This window comes from Leucoraja erinacea, chromosome 13 (assembly GCF_028641065.1).
Source record: "Leucoraja erinacea ecotype New England chromosome 13, Leri_hhj_1, whole genome shotgun sequence".
NCBI lineage: Eukaryota > Metazoa > Chordata > Chondrichthyes > Rajiformes > Rajidae > Leucoraja > Leucoraja erinaceus.
Genome location: NC_073389.1, coordinates 55077247 through 55090403, shown reverse-complemented (window position 1 = coordinate 55090403; position 13157 = coordinate 55077247). Strand labels below are relative to the sequence as shown.

General features: G+C 57.3%; 1 protein-coding gene across 1 annotated transcript in view; it reads left to right on the top strand.

The window, feature by feature from the left end:
* Positions 1-13157, top strand: part of LOC129703091 (1,4-alpha-glucan-branching enzyme-like) — a 154278-nt gene that overhangs the window by 127562 nt on the left and 13559 nt on the right. The window contains 5 exon segments of the mRNA XM_055645289.1: positions 3984-4099; positions 4784-4911; positions 9339-9437; positions 9996-10106; positions 11051-11222. Coding sequence (XP_055501264.1) covers positions 3984-4099; positions 4784-4911; positions 9339-9437; positions 9996-10106; positions 11051-11222 — 626 coding nt within the window.

Sequence of the window (13157 nt, the reverse complement as noted above, 5' to 3'; positions counted from 1 at the left end):
TGGAAACGGAACAAATTCTCTGTAAATCTCTAATTAATTCTCCGGGGCCTCGTCCACACGGATATTTTAGTGAGTTTTGTCAGAATCGCTCGGTTTGAATTATAATCTGTTCCCCTGTTGCTGCCCCAACATTGATGGCCAGTTCCTGCAGAGTCCACACTGCCCACAGCAGGCAGGCAGGCAGGCAGGGGGAGAGAAGGGAGCATGGTTTGGATACAAAGCCCCACGCCCCACACACACGCGTGTGCCCTCATGCCCCCCCCCCACGTGTGAGGCTACCCTAGCCTGCCCTCCCCCACCCCCCCCACTCCCCCTGATCCCAGCTCTTACCTTTACCCCACAGACCCCTGACCCCAGCTGTGTCCGGTGACCCCTCCCGGCACAGATGCAGAGGGAAGATGGATAGATGGGGTATCCCGGCTGTTAGTCTGACCATTGCCGAGACACTTGTTGTGCACTTTGTAACAATGCAGGTGGAGCCGCAGACAGATAACAAAGTAACGTGGTGATATTACTGGACTTAGATCAGCTGCAACATTGGGCAGAGGGGTGGCTGATGTAGAGGCGAGGTACTTTGGGCAGTCACACTCTGGGGCACATGGAGTCAATGGCAGGGATGGTCAGAGCTTTGATCACAAGGTCATACAGAATAGGAACAGAATTAGGCCATTCGGCCCATCATTCAATCATGGCTGATCTATCTCTCCCTCTCAACCCCATTCTCCTGCCTTCTCCCCATAGGCCCTAACACCCATACAACAAGACTGTACATGATCACAGTTAAACTGTCCTCATTGTAGATACAGGATCAAGGGAATAACATCAAGTGAAGTCTGGTACAAGGTAGTGCCAGGGTCTCCAATCAGGTGGATGGGAGGTCAGGGCCGCTCTCTAGAGGACGGTTCAGTAACAGCCGGGAAGAGACTGACCCTGAAGGAGAAGGGATTGGGGAGGCTGTGTTTGTTCTCACTGGATCCAGCGGGTGCGGTCTGATCTACTAGAGTGAGGTGAGGAGTAGATGGGAGGGGTAGTAATTCCCAGAGCAGCACTGGGGAGCTGGCGGTCTGTGAGCAGGAGTGAGCATCTTGTTCAGCAGATGGTGGATCTGAAACATGTTGAACCATGTGGTGCAGTGTAGATTAGGGCCAGCATTGAGCAGGTGGGCTGAAGGGCCTGTTTCTGTGCTGTACAGGATGTCAATGAGCTGAGCGTGGAGTTGTGAGGCCGGCAACATTTCTGCTGCTTTGACCAAACTCTGCATGTTTTTTTGCTGACCCTCCATGATTGGCCACAGTGTTGGTGAAAACGGGGAACTAATTGCTCTCGTTCCTCAGCAACGACAGGTGTTGCTAAATTATAAAACGTTCTCAACATAAACATCGCCAGTGTGGGGACCGGTCAGTGTGGGGGGTCAGTGTGGGGACAGGGGTCAGTGTGGGGACAGGGGTCAGTGTGGGGACCGGTCAGTGTGGGGACAGGGGTCAGTGTGGGGACAGGGGTCAGTGTGGGGACAGGGGTCAGTGTGGGGACAGGGGTCAGTGTGGGGACAGGGGTCAGTGTGGGGATCGGTCAGTGTGGGGACAGGGGTCAGTGTGGGGACAGGGGTCAGTGTGGGGACAGGGGTCAGTGTGGGGACAGGGGTCAGTGTGGGGACAGGGGTCAGTGTGGGGACAGGGGTCAGTGTGGGGACAGGGGTCAGTGTGGGGACAGGGGTCAGGGTGGGGACAGGGGTCAGTGTGGGGACAGGGGTCAGTGTGCGCCTGGGACCACAACCACTGCCCACAGCTTCCCCTGATGGTCAGTGTGGGGACAGGGGTCAGTGTGGTGGACAGGGGTCAGTGTGGGGACAGGGGTCAGTGTGGGGACAGGGGTCAGTGGTGGGACAGGGGGTCAGTGTGGGGACCAGGGTCAGTGTGGGGGACAGTGGGGGACAGTGTGGTGGTGACAGTGGGGTCAGTGTGGGGACAGGGGTCAGTGTGGTGTGGGCCAGGGTGGATGGGGGGTCAGGGGTCACCCACTGGGGACAGGGGTCAGGGTTCACCAGGGGTCAGTGTGGGCAGGGGTCAGGGGTCTGGGCCACGGTGGGTGGGGCAGGGGTCAGGGTTGGGGACAGGGGTCAGTGGATGGGACAGGGGTCAGTGTGGGGACTGGGGTCACTGGTGGTGGGGACAGGGGTCAGTGGATGGGGGGGTCAGGGGTCAGTGTGGGGATGGGGGTCAGGGTGGGGTCAGGGGTTCACTACTGGGGCAGGGGTCAGGGTTGGGGATGGGTCAGTGTGGATGGGCAATGGGACAGGGTTCACCACTGGGGCAGAGGTCAGGGTTCACCACTGGGCCATGGTGGATGGGGCAGGGGTCAGGGTTCACTGCTGGCCAGGGTGGATGGGGAGGTCAGGGTTTACCGGTGGGGCAGTGGGTGGGGCAGGGTCATGGTTCACCCGCTGGCTCTGGGGATGGGGCAGGGGTCAGGGTTCACCACTGGGCCAGGGTGGATGGGGCAGGGGTCAGGGTTCACCACTGGGCCATGGTGGATGGGGCAGGGGTCAGGGTTCACCACTGGGCCAGGGTGGGTGGGGCAGGGGTCAGGGTTCACCACTGGGCCAGGGTGGATGGGGCAGGGGTCAGGGTTCACAGCTGGGCCAGGGTGGGTGGGGAAGGGGTAGGGGTCAGAGCCAGTCACCATCGCTGCCCCCTGCGCCCGTATGTTTACAGCCTGTGGCTAGGCCGAGGTTGGGAAAAAAGCTTCACTATGAACGTAAACAAACTAATCGCATCCATTATCAGGTCATGATTGAGAATTACATCAATGCTTCTCCTGGCAACCTGATCCACACGCTGACTCACCAAGTCGATGGATTCTAATTCCAGCATTCAGGATGAAGGCTGGCGGCCACACCTGTCTTTGTTCTGGCTTCACCTCGTCAGCTCTCTCAGTAACGAGCTGTCACCTATCCATGTTCTCCACAGATGCTGCCTGACCCGCTGAGTTACTCCAGCACTCTGTGAAATGTCACCTATCCATGTTCTCCACAGATGCTGCCTGACCCACTGAGTACTTCCAGCACTCTGTGAAACGTCACCTATCCATGTTCTCCACAGATGCTGCCTGACCCGCTGAGTTACTCCAGCACTCTGTGAAACGTCACCTATCCATGTTCTCCACAGATGCTGCCTGACCCGCTGAGTTACTCCAGCACTCTGTGAAACGTCACCTATCCATGTTCTCCACAGATGCTGCCTGACCTGCTGAGTTACTCCAGCCCTCTGTGAAACGTCACCTATCCATGTTCTCCACAGATGCTGCCTGACCCGCTGAGTTACTCCAGCACTCTGTGATTATCTTCCAGCCATAGTTCAGTTTATTGTCACGTGTACCGAGTGAAAAGCTTTTTGTTGTGCGTTATCCAGTCAGCAGAAAGACAACACATGATTACAATCGAGCCGTTCACAGTGTACAGATACAGGATGAAGGGAATAATAATAGGAAGGGGATAAAATCCAGTAAATCCTGATTACAATGAACTTTCTCTCTCATTTATGATATTGTTCACAGTGTATTATGTCTACACGTGTTGTGCGGCAGCAAGTTACAATGTCATTGTTGTGCTGCATCTTCAGGGGAAGTGCAGGTGCAATAAAGTGCAAGGGTCAGAGGAGGTAGGTTGGGAGTTTGGGAAAACATCAGTAGTGTGTGCGGTCGGAGAGTGAAATGGGTGAGGGAAGAGGGGCTGACATTGGGGCTAACCAGTAGTCAGTAACCAGTAGCCGGTAACTAACCAGTAGCCGGTAACCAGTCAGTAACCAGTAACCAGTAGTCAGTAACCAGTAGTCGGTAACCAGTAACCAGTAACCAGTAGTCAGTAACCAGTAGTCGGTAACCAGTAACCAGTCGTTAACCAGGAGCTGGTGTGGCCCGCCAGAGTGCATTGTGCCACACATCTTGTTGGTGCCGCTGCAGTGATACATGCGATGTTGCCTCTGCAGCTGGGAGGTGCTGCGGTTCCTGTTGTCCAACCTGCGCTGGTGGGTGGAGGAATATTACTTTGATGGGTTTCGCTTTGACGGAGTGACCTCCATGTTGTACCATCACCACGGCATCGGTGAGTACAGCCCCGTATCGCCGCCAGTTATGCTGCATTATTCACAGCAATAAAATGTACCAGACGCCCACAACACAGCGATCACCGCCCCCCCCCCGGAAATCCCCCAGGGCACCAGTGGACAGCGCGTAGACCCTCTTTAACACCACAGCCCTCTCCCGCCTCCGGCCGTGACTCGCGGATGGCCAGCTTGGCCAGGCCCAGGAGCAACACAACCAGGACATCCTCGGCCCCAAAGCCTCTCCCCTACGCACAGGGTGTCCGTAGATGAGGGCGGTGGGTGTGAAGGAGCAGCCCCTTTAGGTAATGGAACAGTGGCTGCAGCCTCATGCACTCCAGATACACGTGGATAGTGGCGAGTCTGTGAACCGTGAGAGGAACAGGTTGCAGGGAACTCCTCGTGCAGTAGCCTCCACCCCAGGTCCCCATGTAGAGGGGAGAATCCCTGCGTACAGGGACCCCCACCGGGGAACCCCCTCGTGACCAGAAGGCAACCGGACCACCACAGGGTCCGGACGGTGACCAGGGCGAGGGCTACTGACCAGTGACCGGCCCCCACTCCCTGCACCATGTGTGTCTGCCGCTGTGCCGCAACTTCCTGCCGCAGTGCCGCCCGACTGACTGACCACCACGGCCGCTCACACCCCGCCCATCCCGCAACATCTGTGCCACATCTGTCCACAGGCACTGGCTTCTCCGGCGACTACAACGAATATTTTGGGCTTCACGTTGATGAGGAATCGTTGGCCTATCTCTGCCTCTCCAATTACATGCTCCACAGCTTCTACCCAGACTTCATCAGCATCGCAGAGGTAACGCCCCCCCCCCCCCCCCTCCCCCCCTCACACACACCCCACACACACACACCCCCCACCCCACACACACCCCCCCCCACACACACCCCCCCCCGACACACACACACCCCCCCACACACACCCCCCACACACACACCCCCTCACACACACCCCCCCACACACACCCCCTCACACACACACCCCCCGACACACACACCCCCCCCCACACACACCCTCCCACACACACACCCACACACCCACCCCCACACACACCCCCCGACACACACACACCCCCTCACACACACCCCCTCCACACACACACACCCCCTCACACACACCCCCTCACACACCCCCCCCACTCACACACACACACACCCCCTCACACACACCCCCCGCACACCCCCCTCCACACCACCGCACACACCCCTCACACACCCCCCCTCACACACACCACACACACACCCCCCCCGCACACACACCCTCGCACACACCCCCTCACACCCCCACCACACACCCCCCCGCACACACCCCCACCCCCCCCCCCCCTCACACACACACACACCCCACCCCCCCCTCCACCCCCCACCACCCTCCTCACACTCCCACCTCCCCTTCCCACTCCCCTTCCCCTCCCGCTCCCCCCACACCCCCCTGCAACACTCCCCCCACACTCCCAGGGCAGGGACCGCATGGAGTGGACACAGGGAGGTGAGTGGGGTTTAGGGGGTGGGGGTTTGCAGGCAGTGGGATGAGAGGGGGAGCAATGTGTGGGATTTGCTGGGTGGAGTAGGGTTTGTGAGGGGAATGGTGCTGGGGGGTTGGTGGCGGTCGGGAGAAGAGCTGGTGGGGTCAGTGGGTGTAATGTGGGGTGACGTGGGTCAGGGGTCGGGTGGGGGTTGACGGGTGATGACATGTGTCGGGGGTTCGAGTGGGGGTGGAGGTGACGCGCCGGTGGTGAGAGGCGGTGATGTGGGGTCAGTGGGCTGAGGGGCTGTGACGTGTGAAGAGAAAAAAATTAGTTAAAACAAATGTAGGTCCCTTGCAGTCAGAAACAGGTGAATTGATCATGGGGAACAAGGACATGGCAGACCAATTGAATAACTACTTTGGTTCTGTCTTCACTAAGGAAGACATAAAGAATCTGCCGGAAATAGCAGGGCCCCGCGGGTCAAATGAGATGGAGGAACTGAGTGAAATCCAGGTTAGCCGGGAAGTGGTGTCAGGTAAATTGAATGGATTAAAGGCCAATAAATCCCCAGGGCCAGATAGGCTGCATCCCAGAGTACTTAAGGAAGTAGCTCCAGAAATAGTGGATGCATTAGTGATAATTTTTCAAAACTCTTTAGATTCTGAAGTAGTTCCTGAGGATTGGAGGGTAGCAAACGTAACCCCACTTTTTAAAAAGGGAGGGAGAGAGAAAACGGGGAATTACAGACCAGTTAGTCTAACATCAGTAGTGGGGAAACTGCTAGAGTCAGTTATTAAAGATGGGATAGCAGCACATTTGGAAAGTGGTGAAATCATTGGACAAAGTCAGCATGGATTTACGAAAGGTAAATCATGTCTGACGGATCTTATAGAATTTTTCAAGGATGTAACTAGTAGAGTGGATAGGGGAGAACCAGTGGATGTGGTGTATCTGGACTTTCAGAAGGCTTTCGACAAGGTCCCACATAAGAGATTAGTATACAAACATAAAGCACAGGGTATTGGGGGTTCAGTATTGATGTGGATAGAGAACTGGCTGGCAAACAGGAAGCAAAGAGTAGGAGAAAACGGGTCCTTTTCACAATGGCAGGCAGTGACTAGTGGGGTACCACAAGGCTCAGTGCTGGGACCCCAGCCATTTACAATATATATTAATGATTTGGACGAGGGAATTGAATGCAACATCTCCAAGTTTGCGGATGACACGAAGCTGGGGGGCAGTGTTAGCTGTGAGGAGGATGCTAGGAGGCTGCAAGGTGACTTGAATAGGCTGGGTGAGTGGGCAAATGCATGGCAGGTGCAGTATAATGTGGATAAATGTGAGGTTATCCACTTTGGTGGCAAAAACAGGAAAGTAGACTATTATCTGAATGGTGGCCGATTAGGAAAAGGGGAGATGCAACGAGACCTGGGTGTCATGGTACACCAGTCATTGAAAGTAGGCATGCATGTGCAGCAGGCAGTGAAGAAGGCGAATGGTATGTTAGCATTCATAGCAAAAGGATTTGAGTATAGGAGCAGGGAGGTTCTACTGCAGTTGTACAGGGTATTGGTGAGACCACACCTGGAGTATTGCATACAGTTTTGGTCTCCTAATCTAAGGAAAGACATTCTTGCCATAGAGGGAGTACAGAGAAGGTTCACCAGACTTATTCCTGGGATGTCAGGACTTTCATATGAAGAAAGACTGGATAGACTCGGCTTGTACTCGCTAGAATTTAGAAGATTGAGGGGGGGATCTTATAGAAAATTACAAAATTCTTAAGGGGTTGGACAGGCTAGATGCAGGAAGATTGTTTCCGATGTTGGGGAAGGCCAGAACAAGGGGTCACAGTTTAAGGATAAGGGGGAAATCTTTTAGGACCGAGATGAGGAAAACATTTTTCACACAGAATGGTGAATCTCTGGAATTCTCTGCCACAGAAGGTAGTTGAAGCCAGTTCGTTGGCTATATTTAAGAGGGAGTTAGATGTGGCCCTTGTGGCTAAAGGGATCAGGGGGTATGGAGAGAAAGTACACAAAAATGCTGGAGAAACTCAGCGGGTGCAGCAGCATCTATGGAGCGAAGGAAATAGGCGACGTTTCGGGCCGAAACCCTTCTTCAGACTGATGGGGGGTGGGAGGGTGGGAGGAGACAGCCCGAGGGCTAAGGAAGGGGAGGAGACAGCAAGGGCTGGCAAAACTGGGAGAATTCAACGTTCATGCCATCCGGACGCAAGCAACCCAGGCGGAATATGAGGTGCTGTTCCTCCAAAATCCGGTGTTGCTCACTCTGGCAATGGAGGAGACCCAGGACAGAGAGGTCGGATTGGGAATGGGAGGGGGAGTTGAAGTGCTGAGCCACCCGGAGTTCAGGTAGGTTATTGCGGACTGAGCGGAGCTGTTCGGCGAAACGATCGCCCAACCTCCGCTTAGTCTCCCCGATGTAAATCAGCTGACATCTAGAGCAGCGGATGCAGTAGATGAGGTTGGAGGAGGTACAGGTGAACCTTTGTCGCACCTGGAACGACTGCTTGGGTCCTTGAATGGAGTCGAGGGGGGAGGTGAAGAGACAGGTGTTGCATTTCTTGCGGTTGCAACGGAAAGTGCCCGGGGAGGGGGTGGTACGGGAGGGAAGGGAAGAATTGACAAGGGAGTTGCGGAGGGAGCGGTCTTTGCGGAAGGCAGACATGGGGGAAGATGGGAAGATGTGGCGAGTGGTGGGGTCACGTTGGAGGTGGCGAAACTGACGGAGGATTATGTGTTGTATTTGCCGGCTGGTGGGGTGAAAGGTGAGGACTAGGGTGACTCTGCCCTTGTTGTGGGTGCGGGTATGGGGAGAGAGAGCAGTGCCTCCTGTAAAGACTCCATCCCCTACTCCCAATTCCTCCGCCTACGCCGCATCTGTTCCCAGGATGAGACGTTCCACACCAGGGCATCGGAAATGTCCTCGTTCTTCAGGGAACGGGGATTCCCCTCCGCCACCATAGATGAGGCTCGCACCAGGGTCTCATCCATACCCCGCAACACTGCTCTCTCTCCCCATACCCGCACCCACAACAAGGGCAGAGTCCCCCTAGTCCTCACCTTTCACCCCACCAGCCGGCAAATACAACACATAATCCTCCGCCATTTCCGCCACCTCCAACGTGACCCCACCACTCGCCACATCTTCCCATCTTCCCCCATGTCTGCCTTCCGCAAAGACCGCTCCCTCCGCAACTCCCTTGTCAATTCTTCCCTTCCCTCCCGTACCACCCCCTCCCCGGGCACTTTCCGTTGCAACCGCAAGAAATGCAACACCTGTCCCTTCACCTCCCCCCTCGACTCCATTCAAGGACGAATGAAGAAGGGTTTCGGCCAGAAACGTCGCCTATTTCCTTCACTCCATAGATGCTGCTGCACCCGCTGAGTGTCTCCAGCATTTTTGTGTACCTTCGATCTTCCAGCATCTGCAGTTCCTTCTTGAACATGGTATGGAGAGAAGGCAGGTACAGGATACTGAGTTGGATGATCAGCCATGATCATATTGAATGGCGGTGCAGGCTCGAAGGGCCGAATGGCCTACTCCTGCACCTATTTTCTATTTTTCTATGTGTCGGGGGTCGGGTGGGGGTGAGGGGCTGTGACGTGTGTCGGGGGTCGGGTGGGGGTGAGGGGCAGGGGGTGGTGAGGGGCTGTGACGTGTGTCGGGGGTCAGGGGTCGGGTGGGGGTGACGGGCCGGTGGTGAGGGGCTGTGACGTGCGGTGTGTTACAGGACGTGTCGGGGATGCCAACACTGTGCCGACCCGTGAAGGAGGGGGGCATCGGGTTCGATTACCGATTGGCCATGGCCATTCCCGACAAGTGGATACAGGTGAGTTGGCAACGCCCAACGTTGGCTCCGGGAGGGGTCATGGGGTCACGCCTGGGTCAGGGGTCAGCCATGGAGAGGTCATGGGGTCACACGTGGGTCTGCCCATATGTCACTGCCTCTGGTCCCAGGGGTACAGTGCCCCCACCCCCACCACATGTACAGGCACCACACAGTCTCTTGCCCAGAGTAGGGGAATCGAGGACCAGAGGACATAGGTTCAAGGTGAAGGGGAAAAGATTTAATAGGAATCTGAGGAGTAACTTTTCCACACAGAGGGTGGTGGGTGTATGGAACAAGCTGCCAGAGGAGGTAGTTGAGGCTGGGACTATCCCAACGTTTAAGAAACAGTTAGACAGGTACATGGATAGGACAGGTTTGGAGGGATATGGACCAAACGTGGGCAGGTGGGGGCTAGTGTAGCTGGGGCATGTTGGTCATCGTGGGAGTTGGGCCGAAGGGCCTGTGTCCGTGCTGTCTGCCTGTATGCTCTCTCCGTCACCGCGCAGTGCCGGTGGTCACCATGTGGTGAGGGGCTCTGACCGTTGCTGGTGCCCACAGATGCTGAAGGAGCTGAAGGATGAGGACTGGAACATGGGCAACATAGTCCACACGCTGACCAACCGGCGTTACAACGAGAACGCCATCGCCTACGCCGAGAGTCATGACCAGGTAACGCTCGGCGCGGGGGACACGGCCGGGTCAGGGGTCACGACCTGTCCTGGGGTCACAGCCGGGCCTGGGGGTCACGGCCTGTCCTGGGGTCAAGGCCAGGGGTCACGGCCTGTCTTGGGGATCACGGGCTGTCCTGGGGTCAAGGCCAGGGGTCACGGCCTGTCCTGGGGGTCACGTCCCGTCCGGGGGTCACGGCCTGTCCTGGGGTATCAGCCGGGCCTGGGGGTCACGGCCTGTCCTGGGGTCAAGGCCAGGGGTCACGGCCTGTCTTGGGGGTCACGGGCTGTCCTGGGGGTCAAGGCCAGGGGTCACGGCCTGTCCTGGGGTCAAGGCCAGGGGTCACGGCCTGTCCTGGGGGTCAAGGCAGGGGTCAAGGCTGGGGGTCACGGGCTGTCCTGGGGTCACGACCTGTCCTCGGGGTCACGGCCTGTCCTGGGGGTCAAGGCCAGGGGTCACGGCCTGTCCTGGGGGTCAAGGCCAGGGGTCAAGGCCTGTCCTGGGGGTCAAGGCCAGGGGGTCACGGCCTGTCCTGGGGGTCAAGGCCAGGGGTCAAGGCCTGTCCTGGGGATCACGGCCGGGCCTGGGGGCCATAGCTGGGGCCGGGGAGGGGGGCTTGTGGCTTGTGGGGGAGGTTCAGGGGCCGGTGTTGCTGACCGCACCGTTATGCCGGTGAAGCTGTGAATGTGGATCAGGGCCTCATGTGGTCAGTGGCCCCTCTGTCCCCCCCCCACGCCAGCCCCATTGTCCATCACCGGCCGCAGCATCCCCACTACCACGTGTCCGTTCTCATCCATCGGTCAGTCGGCCTCACCGGCCTCTCACCCACTGGCCAGAATCTGGCTCTGACCCACCGGGCTCTGGCCTCCACTTCTCCGCCGCCTGCCCCTGTGACTGTGGTCAGTGCCAGGCTGACCAGCTGCCCTCTCTGGCCTTGCCCGCAGGCTCTGGTTGGGGACAAGTCGCTGGCCTTCTGGCTGATGGACGCGGAGATGTACACCAACATGAGCGCCCTCTCCCCCCTCACACCCGTCATTGACCGCGGACTCCAGCTCCACAAGATGATTCGCCTCATCACCCACAGTCTGGGGGGAGAGGGCTACCTCAACTTCATTGGTGAGTCCGCGCCGGGGGGAGGGGGGGGTGAGGGAGGGGGGGGGAGGGGGGGTGGGGTGTTGGGGAGGGACAGTGGGAATGTGTCGTTATTTATTTCACCAGAATCGTGAGATTTATAATGCTGTTCCACCAGGAGGTGGTTTAACAAATAGAGAGTTAGACCAGCTCAGTTGCTGCTGAATTGAATCATAGTTGTGTCGGTGTGTGTCACCGTGGGTCCCAGCTAAGGGAACGGTGCTGCTGCAGTGAATGGAATAGACACAGTCATTGTCACAGTGAGATTATATGCGTGTGTACCACATGCATCCTCCCCCCCCCCCCCCCCCCCCCAACGACGGCCCCCAACGCCAGCCCCTTTGTTCCTTCCCCCGCAGCGGCGTCCTCACTTCCACGTGTCCGTCCTCGTCCATCGGTCGGTGCCATCATTGACCACCGCACTGACCTGTCCACTATCGCCAACGGCTCCTCCGTAGCACAGACCCCGACCCCAGCCGCGGGCTCCACAGACCCAGGGCCCGATGGACACGGGCTCCGGCCACTCGCGAGGCCCCTCGGAGTTTGAGCTGCCCACGATGCCCCTCCTGGGGTGCAGGCTGCTCGTCACATCCTCACTGAGGCACCAACATCCCCTCTCACCGCCCACCCCTGGAGAAAGCTCCAGTGGAGAACAAGGCAGTTGTACAGCACGGAGGCCCTTTGGCCCATCGGCCAGTCCCCTGGCTGGGGGTTGTTGGGTATTAGTGCCCTGTGTCTGGGTCAGTCGGCCTGTGAATGAGACGGTGAATCGACAAGCTCAGGTTGGTGGAAGTGGACAGTCAGTGGAGAGGTCGTTGTTGATGCCCACTGGATCCTTGGGACCCACAGAGAACGGATCAATATGTCTCTCAGTCAATGAATGAGGCTCGGACAAAGGCCTCTCTCTCTCTGCCCCTCTCCTCCTCCCTGTCAATGCCAGCTCAAGGCTTGCGAAACCTCTTGTTCCTCTCTTTCCCTTCAACACTGAAGATGGCTCCTTTTCACACACATCCATTTGTTTGGTAAGTCCCATAACCCTCTGGCTCCAGCTCCAGTTACTTGTTGCTCACCCTCTCCCCACTGGGGCGTGGATCAAATGCAGAAATCTGTCTCGTTTGTTTCAGAGAAGTTGTATCTCTCTTGTGAGAAGTTTGCAAGAATGAGGATGGTGGGCCTGCCATGTAAAGACCCAGGGGGGCAGTGGGTCAGACAGTGTCTGTGTGGGGTGGGGGGCATGGCCAGGCAACGTTTCACCTCCCCCACCCCCTCCCCGGGCACTTTCCGTTGCAACCGCAAGAAATGCAACACCTGTCCCTTCACCTCCCCCCTCGACTCCATTCAAGGACCCAAGCAGTCGTTCCAGGTGCGACAAAGGTTCACCTGTATCTCCTCCAACCTCATCTACTGCATCCGCTGCTCTAGATGTCAGCTGATTTACATCGGGGAGACTAAGCGGAGGTTGGGCGATCATTTCGCCGAACACCTCCGCTCAGTCCGCAATAACCTACCTGATCTCCCGGTGGCTCAGCACTTCAACTCCCCCTCCCATTCCCAATCCGACCTCTCTGTCCTGGGTCTCCTCCATTGCCAGAGTGAGCAACAGCGGAAATTGGAGGAGCAGCACCTCGTATTCCGCCTGGGGACCTTGCGTCCGGATGGCATTAACATTGAATTCTCCCAGTTTTGCTAGCCCTTGCTGTCTCCTCCCCTTCCTTAACCCTCTAGCTGTCTCCTCCCACCCTCCCATCCGCCCGCCCTCGGGCTCTTCCTCCTCCCCTTTTCCTTCCTCCCCCCCCCCCCCCCATCAGTCTGAAGAAGGGTTTCGGCCCGAAACGTCACCTATTTCCTTCGCTCCATAGATGCTGCTGCACCCGCTGAGTTTCTCCAGCAACGTTTCACCTCCACTGTCTTTATTCTCCT